General features: G+C 46.6%; 1 protein-coding gene across 1 annotated transcript in view; it reads left to right on the top strand.

The window, feature by feature from the left end:
• The window catches only part of LOC121583068 (glutamate receptor ionotropic, NMDA 3A-like), a 72,329-nt gene extending 59,926 nt beyond the window's left edge, over positions 1–12,403 (top strand). The window contains exons 10-11 of the mRNA XM_045216085.1: positions 2,418–2,517; positions 12,197–12,403. Coding sequence (XP_045072020.1) covers positions 2,418–2,517; positions 12,197–12,403 — 307 coding nt within the window. The remainder of the gene's footprint in view (positions 1–2,417; positions 2,518–12,196) is intronic.
• Positions 12,404–17,545: the final 5,142 nt, after the last annotated feature.

Genomic DNA, 17,545 nt, shown 5'->3' on the forward strand with positions numbered 1-17,545 from the left:
AGTACAAATTCTGAGGATAGTTGGGGGGCAATCTGTTCACATATGGTGTCCAGGGCACAGCTCGGGGCTGAGGGGGGTCTGTAGCAAGCGGCAACAGTGAGCGACTTATTTCTGGAAAGGTGGATTTTTTAGAAATAGAAGCTCAAACTCTTTGGGCACAGACCTGGATAGTACGATAGAGCTCTGCAGGCTATCTCTACAGTAGATTGCAACCCCACCCCCTTTGGCAGTTCTATCGAGACGGAAAATGTTGTAGTTGGGGATGGACATTTCTGAATTTTTGGTGGCCTTCCTAAGCCAGGATTCAGACACTGCTAGATCAGGGTTGGCGGAGTATGCTAACGCAGTGAATAACTCAAACTTAGGGAGGAGGCTTCGGATGTTAACGTGCAAGAAACTAATGCTTTTACGGTTAAAGAAGTCAACAAATGATAACGCCTGGGTAGTAGGAGTGATACTGGGGGCTACAGGGCCTTGGTTAGCCTCTACATCACCAGAGGAACAGAGGAGGACTAGAATAAGGATACGGCTAAAGGTTTTACGAACTGGTCTTCTAGTGCGTTGGGTACAGAGATAAAAAGGGTCAGATTTCCGGGCGTTGTAGAATAGATTCAGGGCATTATGTACAGACAAGGATATGGAAGCACCAATTGAGTCGGTCTCCGCATGTATGGGGGGTGGGACAAAGGAGCTGTCTAAGGCAGGTTTAGCTGGGCTGGAGGATCTACAGTGAAATAGTACAATTAGAAATAACCGAAACAGCAATAAGCAAGGCATATTGACATGGGAGAGAGGCATAAAGCAATCACAGGTGTTATTCGAGAGAGCTAAGACAACAGCTGGTAATAGTGACAAAGTTTGGGCTGAGGCTAAACATAAACAGGATGCGGTACCGTATAAAGGAACAGTCCAGCAGGCATCCGCTGTATAGCTGAGTTATCATAAGGTCCAGTGAACAGCAATAGGAGAGTTCAGAGGTAGTTCGGGGGCTGCTACAGCACTGGCGAGCAAGAGGCCACGGCTTGCGTGTGCTAGCGGGTCGGGGCTAGCAGATGGATCTTCGTGGTCGACGTCGTAACGGGAAGCCTGTTGAAACCACATGAGACGATTTCGTCGGCAGACCAGTCATGTTGGATCGGCGGGGCTCCGTGTCAACACTAGGAGGTCCCGTCCGGTTGACAGAGAGGTAGATTGGCCTGGCTCAAGGCTAGCTCAAGGCTAACTGGTGCTTGATAAGGGGCAATGGTAATTAGCCAACGACAACAGCCATTTGGTTGAAACTAGCTGGTTGTGATGATCCGGCGCTAGGGTCCAATGATTCCGGCAGAAAATCCGATATGCTCTGGGTCGATAGCACGCTGTGCAGACTGGCTGACAAATTGTCCAGGCTAGAGCTGGCTGGTGGGTAGTGCAGGCCACGGACAATGGTTTAGACAACTAACGGTGGCTAATAGCAAGTAGCTAGCTAGCTGGCTACAACAGCCATTCGGTTGCAGCTAACTAGTTGCGATGATCCAGCGCTAGGGTCCAGTGATTCCGGCAGAAAATCCGATATGCTCTGGGTCGATAGCACGCTGTGCAGACTGGCCGACAAATTGTCCAGGCTAGAGCTAGTGCTGGCTGGTGGGTAGTGCAGGCCACGGACAATAAAAGTTATAAAGAAATAATAGAATCCTTTCCACGTTGGGTGAGGCGGGTTGCAGGAAAGTATATTTAGTTAAAGAATGAAAAGTAAAATTGAGAAATATATACAAAATAGACAAAGAAACAAAAAAAACTGGCTATTTACAGAAGAACACTACAGAAAACACGACCGCACTGCTACGCCATCTTGGATCTGGGACGCAGACTTTGAAAACCTATTTGATGAATCACCCTACTACCTGGCCGTGAAAAAGATCCTATTCTGTCATATACCAAGTCCAGTAATAGATAGTGAATCTCATTTAAAAATTACTTTTAATATGGATAGATTCCTCACTAAGTATTGAGTCAGTCTTACATATCACTGTAGAATAATGACCTGATAGACGCCTCACTTCATGTTACACTATTAGGTTAATTCATAGTCTTAGAAGGATCTCTGTCACGGGAGGTTATTTGGGGAGGATGGGCTCATGTTAATGGCTGGAGAATAATTAGTGGAATGTAATCAAATACATCCAGCATGGTTTCCATGTGTTTGATGCCATTCCCTTGACTCCATTCCAGCCATAATTATGAGCCGTCCTCCCCTCAGCAGCCTCCGCTGATCTCTGTACATTGTAGTTTAGGTTCCCTGTTGCTTTTTTTTTAACAGCCACCGCAAAATTGACTGTGGAAAAGAACAACAGGGTGACTAGTGGTGTATAAAGAATCCTGGAAATAAACAAGATCTCAACGCCCCAATAAAATCTGTGTTTTTGTTCGACCCCAAGGTGCAACATGGGTAACAACCAACAACAACAGCAGCCATGTAACAGCTCAGAGTCCAACTGCAACAGGAGGAAGATCCCACCTCAGGAGTCCCAGCTAAACGTTCTGGAGTACCCCCCCTGTTCCGCTCCTCCTCCTCCTCCTCTTCCTCCTCCTCCTCCTCCTCCTCAGGAGTCCCAGCTAAACGTTCTGGAGAACCCCCCCCGTGACTGCTCCCCTCCTCCTCCTCCTCCTCCTCCTCCTCCTCCTCCTCCTCCTCCTCCTCAGGAGTCCCAGCTAAACGTTCTGGAGAACCCCCCCCGTGACTGCTCCGCTCCTCCTCTTCCTCCTCCTCCTCCTCCTCAGGTAGCATTTCCACCACAAGCACAGAATTCTAAGGAACACATTTTTAAAACCCCTGTAAGAGCTATTGATGAGGATTCATCAGCAGACTATAAGATAAACATAGTTAATCACAACATGACGTACATGGAGCCAGGGTTAAACATGGGTACATCTCTGTTGCTAGGCAATACCTTAATGGGTTCCTCTCGATGGTGTAGTCACTGTGGGGGAAATAGGACCGTTTTATTCAGGCAATACCTTAATGGGTTCCTCTCGCTGGTGTAGTCACTGTGGGGGAAATAGGACCGTTTTATTTAGGCAATACCTTAATGGGTTCCTCTCGCTGGTGTAGTCACTGTGGGGGAAATAGGACCGTTTTATTTAGGCAATACCTTAATGGGTTCCTCTCGATGGTGTAGTCACTGTGGGGGAAATAGGACCGTTTTGTTCTCTTTTCATCTGACCTGTCTTCGGGTCGAATTCCTCGCTCCTCCCTAATCCACGGCTGTCCTGCCTTGTCAGTGACTTAAACCAGACTGTTGCCCGTTGCATCTCTCCTTAGGCATAGTCCTGGAACGGAGCCAGGGTTGAACAGAGTTCAGACTAAACATGGTTAATCACAGCATGAGGGGCGTTGGGACTGAGTGGTACAGAGGGAGGAGGCTGGTATATGTTTGAGAGATTGATTATGGACCTGCCATGTTTTAAGCCATTTAAGTACCGATTGAGGGGTTTGGGGATCAATTAAGGGGTCAGAATGAAGTCAGGGAATGCCTCTGTTATTTTTGCATGACAGGGCTTGGTCCCACCACTATTGTTTCCAGACACGGAACTAGAAGGGAGGGAAGTCAGATACCGCCATTAAGGAAGTGGGCGGAGCGGTCAGGAGGTGAAAACTAGAGACAGTGGTGGAGGAACCAAAGAGGGAGGGATTAAGCTGAAATATATGTAAAGTGACTATATAAACTAAGAGCTGAGAGGTGGACAGTTACAGTGGCGAGAACAAGTATTTGATACACTGCCGATTTTGCAGGTTTTCCTACTTACAAAGCATGTAGAGGTCTGTAATTTTTATCATAGGTACACTTCAACTGTGAGAGACGGAATCTAAAACAAAAATTCAGAAAATCACATTGTATGATTTTTAAGTAATTAATTAGCATTTTATTGCATGACATAAGTATTTGATCACCTACCAACCAGTACGAATTCCGGCTCTCACAGACCTGTTAGTTTTTCTTTAAGAAGCCCTCCTGTTCTCCACTCATTACCTGTATTAACTGCACCTGTTTGAACTCGTTACCTATATAAAAGACACCTGTCCACACACTCAATCAAACAGACTCCAACCTCTCCACAACGGCCAAGTCCAGAGAGCTGTGTAAGGACATCAGGGATAAAATTGTAGACCTGCACAAGGCTGGGATGGGCTACAGGACAATAGGCAAGCTGCTTGGTGAGAAGGCAATAACTGTTGGCGCAATTATTAGAAAATGGAAGAAGTTCAAGATGACGGTCAATCACCCTTGGTCTGGGGCTCCATGCAAGATCTCACCTCGTGGGGCATCAATGATCATGAGGAAGGTGAGGGATCAGCCCAGAACTACACGGCAGGACCTGGTCAATGACCTGAAGAGAGCTGGGACCACAGTCTCAAAGAAAACCATTAGTAACACACTACGCCGTCATGGATTAAAATCCTGCAGCGCACGCAAGGTCCCCCTGCTCAAGCCAGCGCATGTCCCGTCCCGTCTGAAGTTTGCCAATGACCATCTGGATGATCCAGAGGAGGAATGGGAGAAGGTCATGTGGTCTGAAGAGACAAAAATAGAGCTTTTTGGTCTAAACTCCACTCGCCGTGTTTGGAGGAAGAAGAAGGATGAGTACAACCCCAAGAACACCATCCCAACCGTGAAGTATGGAGGTGGAAACATCTTTCTTTGGGGATGCTTTTCTGCAAAGGGGACAGGACGACCGCACCGTATTGAGGGGAGGATGGATGGGGCCATGTATCGCGAGATCTTGGCCAACATCCTCCTTCCCTTAGTAAGAGCATTGAAGATGGGTCGTGGCTGGGTCTTCCAGCATTACAACGGCCCGAAAACACACAGCCAGGGCAACTAAGGAGTGGCTCCGTAAGAAGCATCTCAAGGTCCTGGAGTGGCCTAGCCAGTCTCCAGACCTGAACCCAATAGAACATCTTTGGAGGGAGCTGAAATTCCGTATTGCCCAGCGACAGCCCCGAAACCTGAAGGATCTGGAGAAGTTCTGTATGGAGGAGTGGGCCAAAATCCCTACTGCAGTGTGTGCAAACCTGGTCAAGACCTACAGGAAACGTATGATCTCTGTAATTGCAAACAAAGGTTTCTGTACCAAATATAAAGTTCTGCTTTTCTGTTGTATCAAATACTTATGTCATGCAATAAAATGCAAATTAATTACTTAAAAATCATACAATTTGATTTTCTGGATTTTTGTTTTAGATTCCGTCTCTCACAGTTGAAGTGTACCTATGATAAAAATTACAGACCTCTACATGCTTTGTAAGTAGGAAAACCTGCAAAATCGGCAGTGTATCAAATACATGTTCTCCCCACTGTAGATGCTCTGCAGACTATTCTATTGCTTGTGTAATAAAGTCTATCTTTAATTCTACAAAAACTCTGAAATACTTTGTGTTTGACTGAGGACAAAGACAATTTTCCACAACACTATTTCCTGTATTCTATTTCCTGTATTCTAGAGCCTGAATTATTTCAAATAAAGGTAGCCATTCTAGCCAATACCAGCGGTTACGATTTAGTCATAATCGATTGATCAAATAAGGGGGTAATTTCTCTCATTTGCCTTCAGAAAGCATTCAACCCCCTTGATTTTCTCCACATTTTGTTGTGTTACAGCCTGAATTTAAAATGGATTAAATTGAGATTGTGTGTCTCTAGTCTACAAACAACATCCCAAAATGTCAAAGTGGAATTTAGTAGTCAACCCCTTTTGTCACGACCCGGTGCGAGAAACAGTCACTAATAATTGTCAGAACCCAGAAGATGAGGCAGACACAGCTGTACTAGAGATGGTGGTTTAATTAAAGAACAAAATCTTCAGGCAAAGAAACTAAATCCACAATGTCCAAAAATAAAGCCAAGAGGCACAAAGAGGAAAACCTCCAAAAAACAAAAGAAACTCCACAAAGTGGTAAAAAACAGCAGGGAAAAACAAACCTCAAAAGACTACTCAAACAAAACACAAGAACTAAACCAGAGAACCTCTGGAAAATCCCACCAGAGAAATATCTATATAAAACAAGGCTTGGGCTGGGGCTGGGTGCTAACTTACAAACACTGAGCAAGGAACTGAGGAACACACAGGGTATAAATACTAACAAGGGAATGACCTACAGGTGCAAACAATAATTAGAGCAAGAAAAACAAAAGGTACAAAAAAGGTGCAATGGGGACATCTAGTGACCAAAACCCGAACAGTCATGGCCAAAACCTGACAGAATCCCCCTCCTAGGAACGGCTCCTGACGTTCCTACCAGCCTTCTCAGGGTGGAGGGCCCTGAACTGACGAATGAGGTCAGGGTCCAGTATGTCCTTGGCAGGAACCCAGGAGCGCTCCTCGGGACCGTAGCCTTCCCAGTCCACCAGATACTGCCAGGACCGCTGCACCCGGCGGGAATCCAGTATCCGGTGGGACGGTATAAGCCGACTGGCCACCGATGACACGGGGCGGAGGGGGGAGGTCTGCCTGCCGGGATAAGGGGAGAAAAAACAACAGGTTTTAATAAAGAAATGTGAAATGTTGGATTGATCTTAAGTGATCTGGGTAAGTGCAGGCGAAAAGTAACGGGATTGACTCTCCTGGCAATCTTAAAGGGACCGATGAACCTCTGGGACAGCTTGCGAGACTCCACCCGTAGTGGTAGGTTCTTAGTTGAGAGCCATACTCTCTGGCCGGGGTACAGGGTAGGACCGGGACGGCGACCTCTGTTGGCTTGTCGTTGGTACTGCTGAGAGGAACGCAGAAGATTAAGACGTGCCTTCTTCCACGTAAGCCGACAGCGTCTGATGAACCTCGAGGCTGAAGGCACTCTGACTTCTGCCTCCTGGTCCGGGAACAATAGAGGCGCATAGCCAAACTGACACTCATGCGGGGACATACCAGTGGAGGAGGAGCACAAGGTGTTGTGCGCGTACTCGGCCCAAACAATGAAGGATGACCAAGTGGACGGGTTGTTGGAAACCATGCATCTGAGGGTGGTTTCCAGCTCCTGATTCATCCTCTCAGTTTGGCCATTGGACTCGGATGGTACCCTGAAGATAAACTGGCCGTGGCCCTATGAGTTGGCAGAAGGCCTTCCAAAACCTTGAGGCGAACTGGGGACCTCTGTCGGAAACCATATCTTGCGGAATCCCAAAGACTCGGAACACATGGTTAATCACCAACTCAGCTGTTTCCTTGGCAGAAGGTAATTTGGTCAAAGGAACAAACCTGGCCGCCTTAGAAAACCTGTCGATGATGACTAGGATCGTAGTGTTACCATGGGACGGAGGAAGGCCAGTAATAAAGTCCAACGAGATATGGGACCAGGGTCGGTGGGGAATAGATAGAGGGTGAAGGAGTCCTTGAGGGCGGAGGTGAGAAGATTTGCCCTGGCAGCACACGGAACAGGCCTTGATGAAAGTGGCAACGTCTTCTTTTATGGTGGGCCACCAGAACTTACGCTGGATGAACTCCAAGGTGCGGCCTACGCCCGGGTGACAGGTGAGGCGAGAGGAGTGCCCCCACCGAAGGACTTGGGACCTTGCTGCCTTGGGAACAAACAACCGATTAGCAGGACCTCCTCCAGGGCCCGGTTTGATGGCTTGAGCTTGTTTCACGGTATCCTCCACTTGCCACGAGATCGGAGCCACGATCTTAGCGGCCGGAAGGACAGTCATGTCAGTATCTTCTCGAATGGCAGGAGAGTAGATTCGTGACAAGGCGTCCGGTTTGAGATTCTTCGACCGGGTCTATAGGTGAGGATAAACTGAAATCGGCTGAAGAAAAGAGACCATCGAGCTTGTCTGGCGTTCAACCGCTTCGCCTGCTGGATATACTCCAGATTCTTGTGGTCCGTAAGCACTTGAAACGGTTGAGAAGCCCCCTCGAGCCAGTGTCTCCATTCCTTCAATGCCATCTTAACCGCTAGGAGTTCACGATCCCCCACATCGTAATTCCTCTCGGCCGGGGTAAGCCGGTGAGAGAAGAAGGCGCAAGGATGAAGCTTCTTGTCTTCACCCCTCTGAGACAGGACAGCTCCAACCCCAACCTCTGATGCGTCTACCTCCACCACAAAAGGTTCATCCGCCGTTGGTAGTGTCAGGATGGGAGCAGAGAGGATGCGCTGCTTGAGTCCTTGGAAGGCCGTCTCAGCTTCTCTACCCCACAGAAACCTTGTGTTGCCACCCTTGGTTACCGCCGAGAGAGGGGCTGCCACCGAGCTGAAGTTCTTGATGAACTTGCGGTAAAAGTTGGTGAAGCCCAGGAAACGCTGAACTTCCTTAACGGACTTGGGGGTGGGCCAATCCGCTACCGCCTCTACCTTCTTGGGGTCCATCTGGACTTGTCCGGGTTCCACTATAAATCCCAGGAATTGTACTCGAGAGGAATGGAATTCACACTTCTCCGGCTTAACGTACAAATGGCTGTCTAGGAGGCGTTTGAGCACTTGTCTGACATGCTTAGTGTGTTCTTGAAGGGAGCTCGAAAAGATGAGGATGTCATCCAAGTAAACAAACACAAAGATGTTAAGCATATCCCTAAGCACATCGTTTATGAGCGCTTGGAACACAGCCGGAGCGTTGGTCAGGCCGAAGGGCATCACCGAGTATTCGTAGTGACCAGTAGGCGTGTTGAAAGCGGTCTTCCACTCGTCCCGGGTTTTATCCGCACAAGATGGTATGCGTTCCGCAGGTCAAGCTTAGTGAAGACAACTGCTTCCTGGAGCAGCTCAAAGGCTGTGGCCATAAGGGGTAGCGGGTAGCGGTTACGGACGGTTATGGCATTGAGTCCCCGGTAGTCGATGCAAGGTCGTAATCCACCGTCTTTCTTGGCCACAAAGAAAAACCCTGCTCCCGCCGGCGAGGTAGATGGACGCATGAGGCCTGCTGTCAGAGCGTCCTTGATGTAGGTATCCATAGCAGCTCGTTCGGGAGGAGAAAGGGAAAAGATCCGACCCCTGGGAGGGCAGGTCCCCGGCAACAGGTCGATGGTGCAATCGTAAGGTCTATGGGGTGGTAGTTTGGTGGCCCTCTGTTTGCTAAATACCAGTTTGAGGTCATGGTAACACTCGGGAACTCGGGACAAGTCGATGGATTCTAGAGACTCGGAAGGAGAACTCTGGGAACTCGGGAAGATACAAGTGGCTTGGCACGTAGGGACCACACTGCTTGATAGTGCCCACAGACCAGTCGATGTGAGGGTTATGGCTGTGAAGCCAGGGATAACCAAGGACGAGAGGAAACTCGGAACAGGAGATCAGATGAAAGTTCATCACTTCCTGGTGTTGGGAAACTGAAAGTCGTAAGGGGGTAGTGGCACGAGTGACAAGTCCAGATCCCAAAGGACTTCTATCCAACGTAGTAACCCTTATGGGGTCACTTAGAGGTTCAGAAGGAACGCCATTCTCCTTCGCCCAGATCCCATCCATGAAGTTACCTGCGGCTCCAGAGTCTACCAAGGCTTGAAGAGAAAACTCGTGGTCGTCCCAGGAAAGGGTAACTGGAATGAGCAGGCGGGAGTTGGATGGATGGGAGGAGGTTATGTTTCCCGTTACAGTCCTCCCAGGCCTGCACGGGAGAGTGCGTTTCCCTGGAGCCCGGGACACGTGGAGCGGAAATGGCCCGGTTTGCCGCAATATAGACAGCATCGCTCCCTCATCCGGCGGTCTCTCTCAGCCTGGGAGATGCGTCCAACCTGCATGGGTTCTGGTGGAGCCAGCGAGGATAAAGGTGGAGACTCGGAGCTGGAACCGATAGGAGCTAGGGTGAGCGGTCTATGGTTTTGTTCTCTCTCTCTCAGACGCTGGTCTATGCGTGAAGCCAACTTGATAAGGGACTCGAGGTTGTCCGGTGGTTCCCGAGTGGCCAGTTCATCTTGGATGGTGTCAGAAAGACCCTTCAAAAAACACACTGTGAGCGCCTCGTCGTTCCAGCCACTTGCTGCTGCCACAGTGCGGAACTGGATGGCATAGTCCGTCACGCTGCGCCGACCTTGGCGGAGAGTCAGGAGCTGTTTGGCTGAGTCAGGGCCGTTGGTAGGACCTTGAAACACTCGCTTGAATTCTTCAGCAAAGGTAGAGTAGCTGGCACAGCAGGGACTTTGGGCATCCCACACAGCCGTAGCCCAGGCTAGGGCCTTTTCCGACAGCAGGGTGATGATATATGCTATCTTGGACCGGTCGGTGGGAAACGACGATGGTTGCAGCTCAAAGGAGAGAGAACGTTGGGTGAAAAACCCCTTACAAACACTCGGATCCCCTGAGAACCGTTGGGGAGGCGGCAGACGAGGTTCAGCCAGGGGATTAACTGCCAGGGGCCCTTGAATCGGATGAACTGGAGCAGAAGCGGTTGCCGGGGAAAGTCGATCCGAAATCTGCTTTATGGAAGTCAGCATCTCTGACAGAAGTTGAGAATGTCTAGCCATTAAGGCCTCTTGCTGAACCAGAGCAGCTTCGTGGCGTTGGACAGTCCCCCTCATGGTGGGACAGCATGGAAAAAGATCCTGGGTACTGGCTGCCTCTGGGTTCATAATAATGGCTCAGTGTTTCTGTCACGACCCAGTGCGAGAAACAGTCACTAATAATTGTCAGAACCCAGAAGATGAGGCAGACACAGCTGTACTAGAGATGGTGGTTTAATTAAAGAACAAAATCTTCAGGCAAAGAAACTAAATCCACAATGTCCAAAAATAAAGCCAAGAGGCACAAAGAGGAAAACCTCCAAAAAACAAAAGAAACTCCACAAAGTGGTAAAAAAACAGCAGGGAAAAACAAACCTCAAAAGACTACTCAAACAAAACACAAGAACTAAACCAGAGAACCTCTGGAAAATCCCACCAGAGAAATATCTATATAAAACAAGGCTTGGGCTGGGGCTGGGTGCTAACTTACAAACACTGAGCAAGGAACTGAGGAACACACAGGGTATAAATACTAACAAGGGAATGACCTACAGGTGCAAACAATAATTAGAGCAAGAAAAACTAAAGGTACAAAAAAGGTGCAATGGGGACATCTAGTGACCAAAACCCGAACAGTCATGGCCAAAACCTGACACCTTTGTTATGGCCTAAATAAGTTCAGGAGTAAACATTTGCTTAACAAGTCACATAATAAGTTGCATGGACTCATTCTGTGTGCAATAATAGTGTTTAACATGATTTTTGAATAACTACCTCATCTCTGTTCTCCACACATACAATTATCTGTAAGGTCCCTCGTCAAGTATTGAATTTCAAGCACAGATTCAACCACAAAGTCCAGGGAGGTTTTCTGATGCCTTGCAAAGAAAGGCACCCATTGGTAGATGGGTAAAAAAAGCAGACAAATGTATATCCCTTTGAGCATGGTGAAGCTATTAATTACCCTTTGAATGGTGTATCACTACACCCAGTCACTACAAAGATACATGCGTCCTTCCTAACTCAGTTGCCGGAGAGGAAGGAAACTGAAGCCAATAGTAATTTTAAAACAGTTACAGAGTTGAATGGTTGTGATAGGACATAACTGAGGATGGATCAACAACATTGTAGTTACTCCACAATACTAACCTAAATGACAGAGTGAAAAGAAGGAAGCCTGTACATAATACAAATATTCCAAAACATGGGAGGAAAACCTCATTCACCTTTGAGCAGGACAATAACCTAAAACACAAGGCCAAATCTACACTGCTTACCAAGATGACATTGAATGTTCCTGAGTGGCCTAGTTACAGTTTTGACTTAAACTGGTTTGAATCTATGGCAAGACTGTAAAATGGCTGTCTAGCAATGATCAACAACCAACTTGACAGAGCTTGATTTCTTTCTCTTTAAAGATTGATGGAACATTCCAGAACAATCCAGGTGTGCAAAGCTCTTAGAGACACAGACACGCTATATTTCTGCCAAAGGTGTTTCTAACATGTATTGACTCAGGTGGTCTAATCAAGATAAATTATTGTTTTATTATTCATAAATGTTTGAATTTTTCTTCCACTTTCATATTACATTGTATTTTGTGTAGATCGTTGACAAAAAAAAAAGTACAATGAAATTAATTTTAATCCCACTTTGTAATGTAACGAAATGTGGAAAAAGTCAAGGGGGTTGAATCCTTTCCGAAGGCACTGTAATTGATATTTTGACTGGGGGGCCATTTGATTGGGGGGAGGTGTCCAAATGTATCTTATTTTGTCCTCTTCCTCCACAGGTGAAGAGCCTGGTCCCCCCGCAGGCCACCTCTAACAGGAGGACAGACCGGGTCCAGGTGGGTCTACAGGCCAGGACCATTCCCATGCTGCAGGAGCTGTCAGAGCTGGAGACACACATCCCCGTCATCAAACAGCAGCTGCACATCGCCATGAAGAAGAAGAGGGAGCTGGAGCAGTACCAGCAGACATACAAGATGACAGAGTAAAGACTGGTACCAGCAGACATACAAGATGACAGAGTAGAGACTGGTACCAGCAGACATACAAGATGACAGAGTAGAGACTGGTACCAGCAGACATACAAGATGACAGAGTAAAGACTGGTACCAGCAGACATACAAGATGACAGAGAATAGCTGGTACCAGCAGACATACAAGATGACAGAGTAAAGACTGGTACCAGCAGACATACAAGATGACAGAGTAGAGACTGGTACCAGCAGACATACAAGATGACAGAGTAGAGACGGTACCAGCAGACATACAAGATGACAGAGTAGAGACGGTACCAGCAGACATACAAGATGACAGAGTAGAGACGGTACCAGCAGACATACAGTGAGGGAAAAAAGTATTTGATCCCCTGCTGATTTTGTACGTTTGCCCACTGACAAAGAAATGATCAGTCTATAATTTTAATGGTAGGTTTATTTGAACAGTGAGAGACAGAATAACAACAAAAAAATCCATAAAAACGCATGTCAAAAATGTTATAAATTGATTTGCTTTTTAATGAGGGAAATATTTGACCCCCTCTCAATCAGAAAGATTTCTGGCTCCCAGGTGTCTTTTATACAGGTAACAAGCTGAGATTAGGAGCACATTCTTAAAGGGAGTGCTCCTAATCTCAGCTTGTTACCTGTATAAAAGACACCTGTCCACAGAAGCAATCAATCAATCAGATTCCAAACTCCACCATGGCCAAGACCAAAGAGCTCTCCAAGGATGTCAGGGACAAGATTGTAGACCTACACAAGGCTGGAATGGGCTACAATACCATCGCCAAGCAGCTTGGTGAGAAGGTGACAACAGTTGGTGTGATTATTCGCAAATGGAAGAAACACAAAAGAACTGTCAATATCCCTCGGCCTGGGGCTCCATGCAAGATCTCACCTCGTGGAGTTGCAATGATCATGAGAACGGTGAGGAATCAGCCCAGAACTACACGGGAGGATCTTGTCAATGATCTCAAGGCAGCTGGGACCATAGTCACCAAGAAAACAATTGGTAACACACTACGCCGTGAAGGACTGAAATCCTGCAGCGCCTGCAAAGTCCCCCTGCTCAAGAAAGCACATATACATGCCCGTCTGAAGTTTGCCAATGAACATCTGAATGACTCAGAGGAGAACTGGGTGAAAGTGTTGTGGTCAGATGAGACCAAAATAGAGCTCTTTGGCATCAACTCAACTCGCCGTGTTTGGAGGAGGAGGAATGCTGCCTATGACCCCAAGAACACCATCCCCACCGTCAAACATGTAGATGGAAACATTATGCTTTGGGGGTGTTTTTCTGCTAAGGGGACAGGACAACTTCACCGCATTAAAGGGACGATGGACGGGGCCATGTACCGTCAAATCTTGGGTGAGAACCTCCTTCCCTCAGCCAGGGCATTGAAAATGGGTCGTGGATGGGTATTCCAGCATGACAATGACCCAAAACACACGGCCAAGGCAACAAAGGAGTGGCTCAAGAAGAAGCACATTAAGGTCCTGGAGTGGCCTAGCCAGTCTCCAGACCTTAATCCCATAGAAAATCTGTGGAGGGAGCTGAAGGTTCGAGTTGCCAAAACGTCAGCCTCGAAACCTTAATGACTTGGAGAAGATCTGCAAAGAGGAGTGGGACAAAATCCCTCCTGAGATGTGTGCAAACCTGGTGGCCAACTACAAGAAACGTCTGACCTCTGTGATTGCCAAAAAGGGTTTTGCCACCAAGTACTAAGTCATGTTTTGCAGAGGGGTCAAATACTTATTTCCCTCATTAAAATGCAAATCAATTTATATAACATTTTTATGTGTTTTTCTGGATTTCTTTGTTGTTATTCTGTATCTCACTGTTCAAATAAACCTACAATTAAAATTATAGACTGATCATTTCTTTGTCAGTGGGCAAACGTACAAAATCAGCAGGGGATCAAATACTTTTTTCCCCTCACTGTACAAGATGACAGAGAATAGCTGGTACCAGCAGACATACAAGATGACAGAGAATAGCTGGTACCAGCAGACATACAAGATGACAGAGAATAGCTGGTACCAGCAGACACTCAATATCGCTGAGTAGAGGACTGGTCTGGTCACAAAATGACTGAGAATTAAGCTATAGAAAATAAATCAATTTGATAGCATGAGTGAAGATATTTCAAACTGGGGATTGAGGTTATGAAGCTAACTCTGTTACACTGGTACCAGCTGACACACAGGAACACTGAGTCTGAGAGCAGCACAGAGGACCAGCAGGAGGACAACCAGCCTGAGACCCAGAGACCAGCCAGACTCACCCAAAACCCAGAGCCCTCTACCCAGAGATCAAGACCCAGAGACCAGCCAGACTCACCCAAGACCCAGAGCCCTGTACCCAGAGGAACATGGTGTCTCCTGATCCCTGGAACCATCTGCTCTCCAGCTCCAACCAACCTCCAAGCTCTCTCTGACAGAGGAGTTAATCAGAGGAACACTTTTTTTTTTACCCAAAGCCTTTCTCCCGGTCCTGGGTTGGATTATTTCAATAGATCTTCTAGTGGTGCCTGTTGTTACTCTCTCTCTCACATCTTATTTGATAAAGAATGAGATATTGTGGATGTCTTCCGACCGTTTGCTGTGTGAAGACAGAGGGTACTGAGGGACTGATGATACAATATTATATTAAATCAGAACTTTTCTTCATGAATGCATTTTATTTCCAGAATTACAGTTCGTTTAGATTTGTGAACCATGGGGTTTTAGGGAGACCGTGCCACAGATGTGTGTTGGTGTCAGGGAGTGGTGAACATTTGGAGCCCTGGGAAGAGGAGCCCTGGGTAGAGGTGTCAAAGGATGGTGAACATTTGGAGCCCTGGGAAGAGGAGCCCTGGGTAGAGGTGTCAAAGGATGGTGAACATTTGGAGCCCTGGGAAGAGGAGCCCTGGGTAGAGGTGTCAAAGGATGGTGAACATTTGGAGCCCTGGGAAGAGGAGCCCTGGGTAGAGGTGTCAAAGGATGGTGAACATTTGGAGCCCTGGGAAGAGGAGCCCTGGGTAGAGGTGTCAGGATGATGTATGACAGCTGTAGAGGTGTCAGGATGATGTATGACAGCTGTAGAGGTGTCAGGATGATGTATGACAGCTGTAGAGGTGTCAGGATGATGTATGATAGCTGTAGAGGTGTCAGGATGATGTATGATATCTGTAGCAGAAACAGAAGCTCCCTCTCTCCCTCTGAATACTGAATACCAGTGGCATTGATGCTGTCAGCGTCCCAAACAGCACCCTAATCCCTATATAGTGCACTACTTTAGACCAGAGAATGACACCCTATTCCTTATATAGTGCACTACTTTAGACCAGAGAATGGTACCCTATTCCCTATATAGTGCACTACTTTAGACCAGAGAATGGTACCCTATTCCCTATATAGTGCACTACTTTAGACCAGAGAATGGTACCCTATTCCCTATATAGTGCACTACTTTAGACCAGAGAATGGCACCCTATTCCCTATATAGTGCACTACTTTAGACCAGAGAATGGCACCCTATTCCCTACATAGTGCACTACTTTAGACCAGAGCCCTATTCCCTACATAGTGCACTACTTTAGACCAGAGAATGGCACCCTATTCCCTACATAGTGCACTACTTTAGACCAGAGCCCTATTCCCTACATAGTGCACTACTTTAGACCAGAGCCCTATTCCCTACATAGTGCCCCGGTCAAATGTAGTGCACCATAAAATGTAGTGGTCAAACAAGGAAATGGTTCATAATATTCAAAATCAGTAAATTAGACTAAATATTAGCATTTCATATATTCGCAGTTAATATAATTCAATCTGGATAATAACACAAAACAGATCATAAGGCTAGAGAAATATATCGACAAATATTACAACAACACGCAACACCCAAACATGACTGAAGACAAGCGTGGAGAGCCGATCCCCAAAAGGAAACGCGACTCATCGACTGATACAGATGATATATGCTTTTCACCACTGGGTCTGGTAAGTGTGGAAAGCGACCTGTTGAAGTCGATAAATGACAAATTGGGCATACTGGAATTGGTCAGTAAAGACGTTAAAGAGTTGAAAGTGAGTCTTCAAATGAGTGACGAAAAAGCTTTGGTAATGGAGAAAGAAACCAAAGAATTAAAAGTGACAGTCTCTAAAATGGAAACGGACGTTAGGGAACTAAAAAAGGAGAACAATCTTCTGAGAGAAGCCTTACTAGACATCCAAACTAGATCGATGAGGGAAAATCTAGTACTTACGGGTATTCAGGAAAAGGAGGGAGAAATAACAGAGAATATTATGAAGGACTTCCTGCATACAGCGCTACAAATCCCACTCGAGGCTGTCGATAAAATCCAACTCGAACGTGTACATCGTTTCGGAAAAAGAGGACAGAAATATGAGCGCCCAATCGTTGCCAAATTTGCTTTTTTTAAGGACAAAGCTATGGTGAAAAGCCTGGGAAAAAGACTTGCTGGCACGAAAATAGGCATGAATGATCAGTTCCCGAAGGAGATTGTAGAAAGGCGCAAAGTTCTGTATCCAATCTTCAAGGAAAACAGATTAAAAGGGAAACGTGTTGCACTAGTGGTGGATAAATTATATATTGACAACCAAATGTTCAGAGACACAAAGACTACTCCATGGCTATTCTAAAAGTTGTAATGGAGGAGTCAAATATTGGAGCACCTGATACTAGCAATGATAGGGATTGTAATATTAAATAACATTTATAGTAAGTATAGTATTTTATAAATGGATAAAACGATATAACAAGCAGAATAATACATCTTTATATACAAATAATTAGAACATGGTTTTTTTGGCGGGAGGTTGTTGTTTTGGCGGATGGTTGTTGTGGTTGGTCCTGTGTTCTCTCTGGCGTCCTTTCCCCCTTGCAGCAGATGTGGATGCGGGTGCGTTTGCACGCTCGGCCCATTTCTTCCGCAGTCAACCATGTGGTGTGCATTTTTGTGTTTGAAAGGTACGGCGTTAAGTGAGTGAGAGGGGAAATGGTTGCATATCCCAGAGCCGACCGGGGGTCTATGAACAGGGGTAGTGAGAGAGAGAGCTTTCAATTTTGTGTAGATGAGGGATATACAATTTTAAATATAGTATACATCTAATCTAATTATTCATTGT

This window comes from Coregonus clupeaformis, unplaced genomic scaffold (assembly GCF_020615455.1).
Source record: "Coregonus clupeaformis isolate EN_2021a unplaced genomic scaffold, ASM2061545v1 scaf0601, whole genome shotgun sequence".
In the NCBI taxonomy this organism is placed as follows: domain Eukaryota; kingdom Metazoa; phylum Chordata; class Actinopteri; order Salmoniformes; family Salmonidae; genus Coregonus; species Coregonus clupeaformis.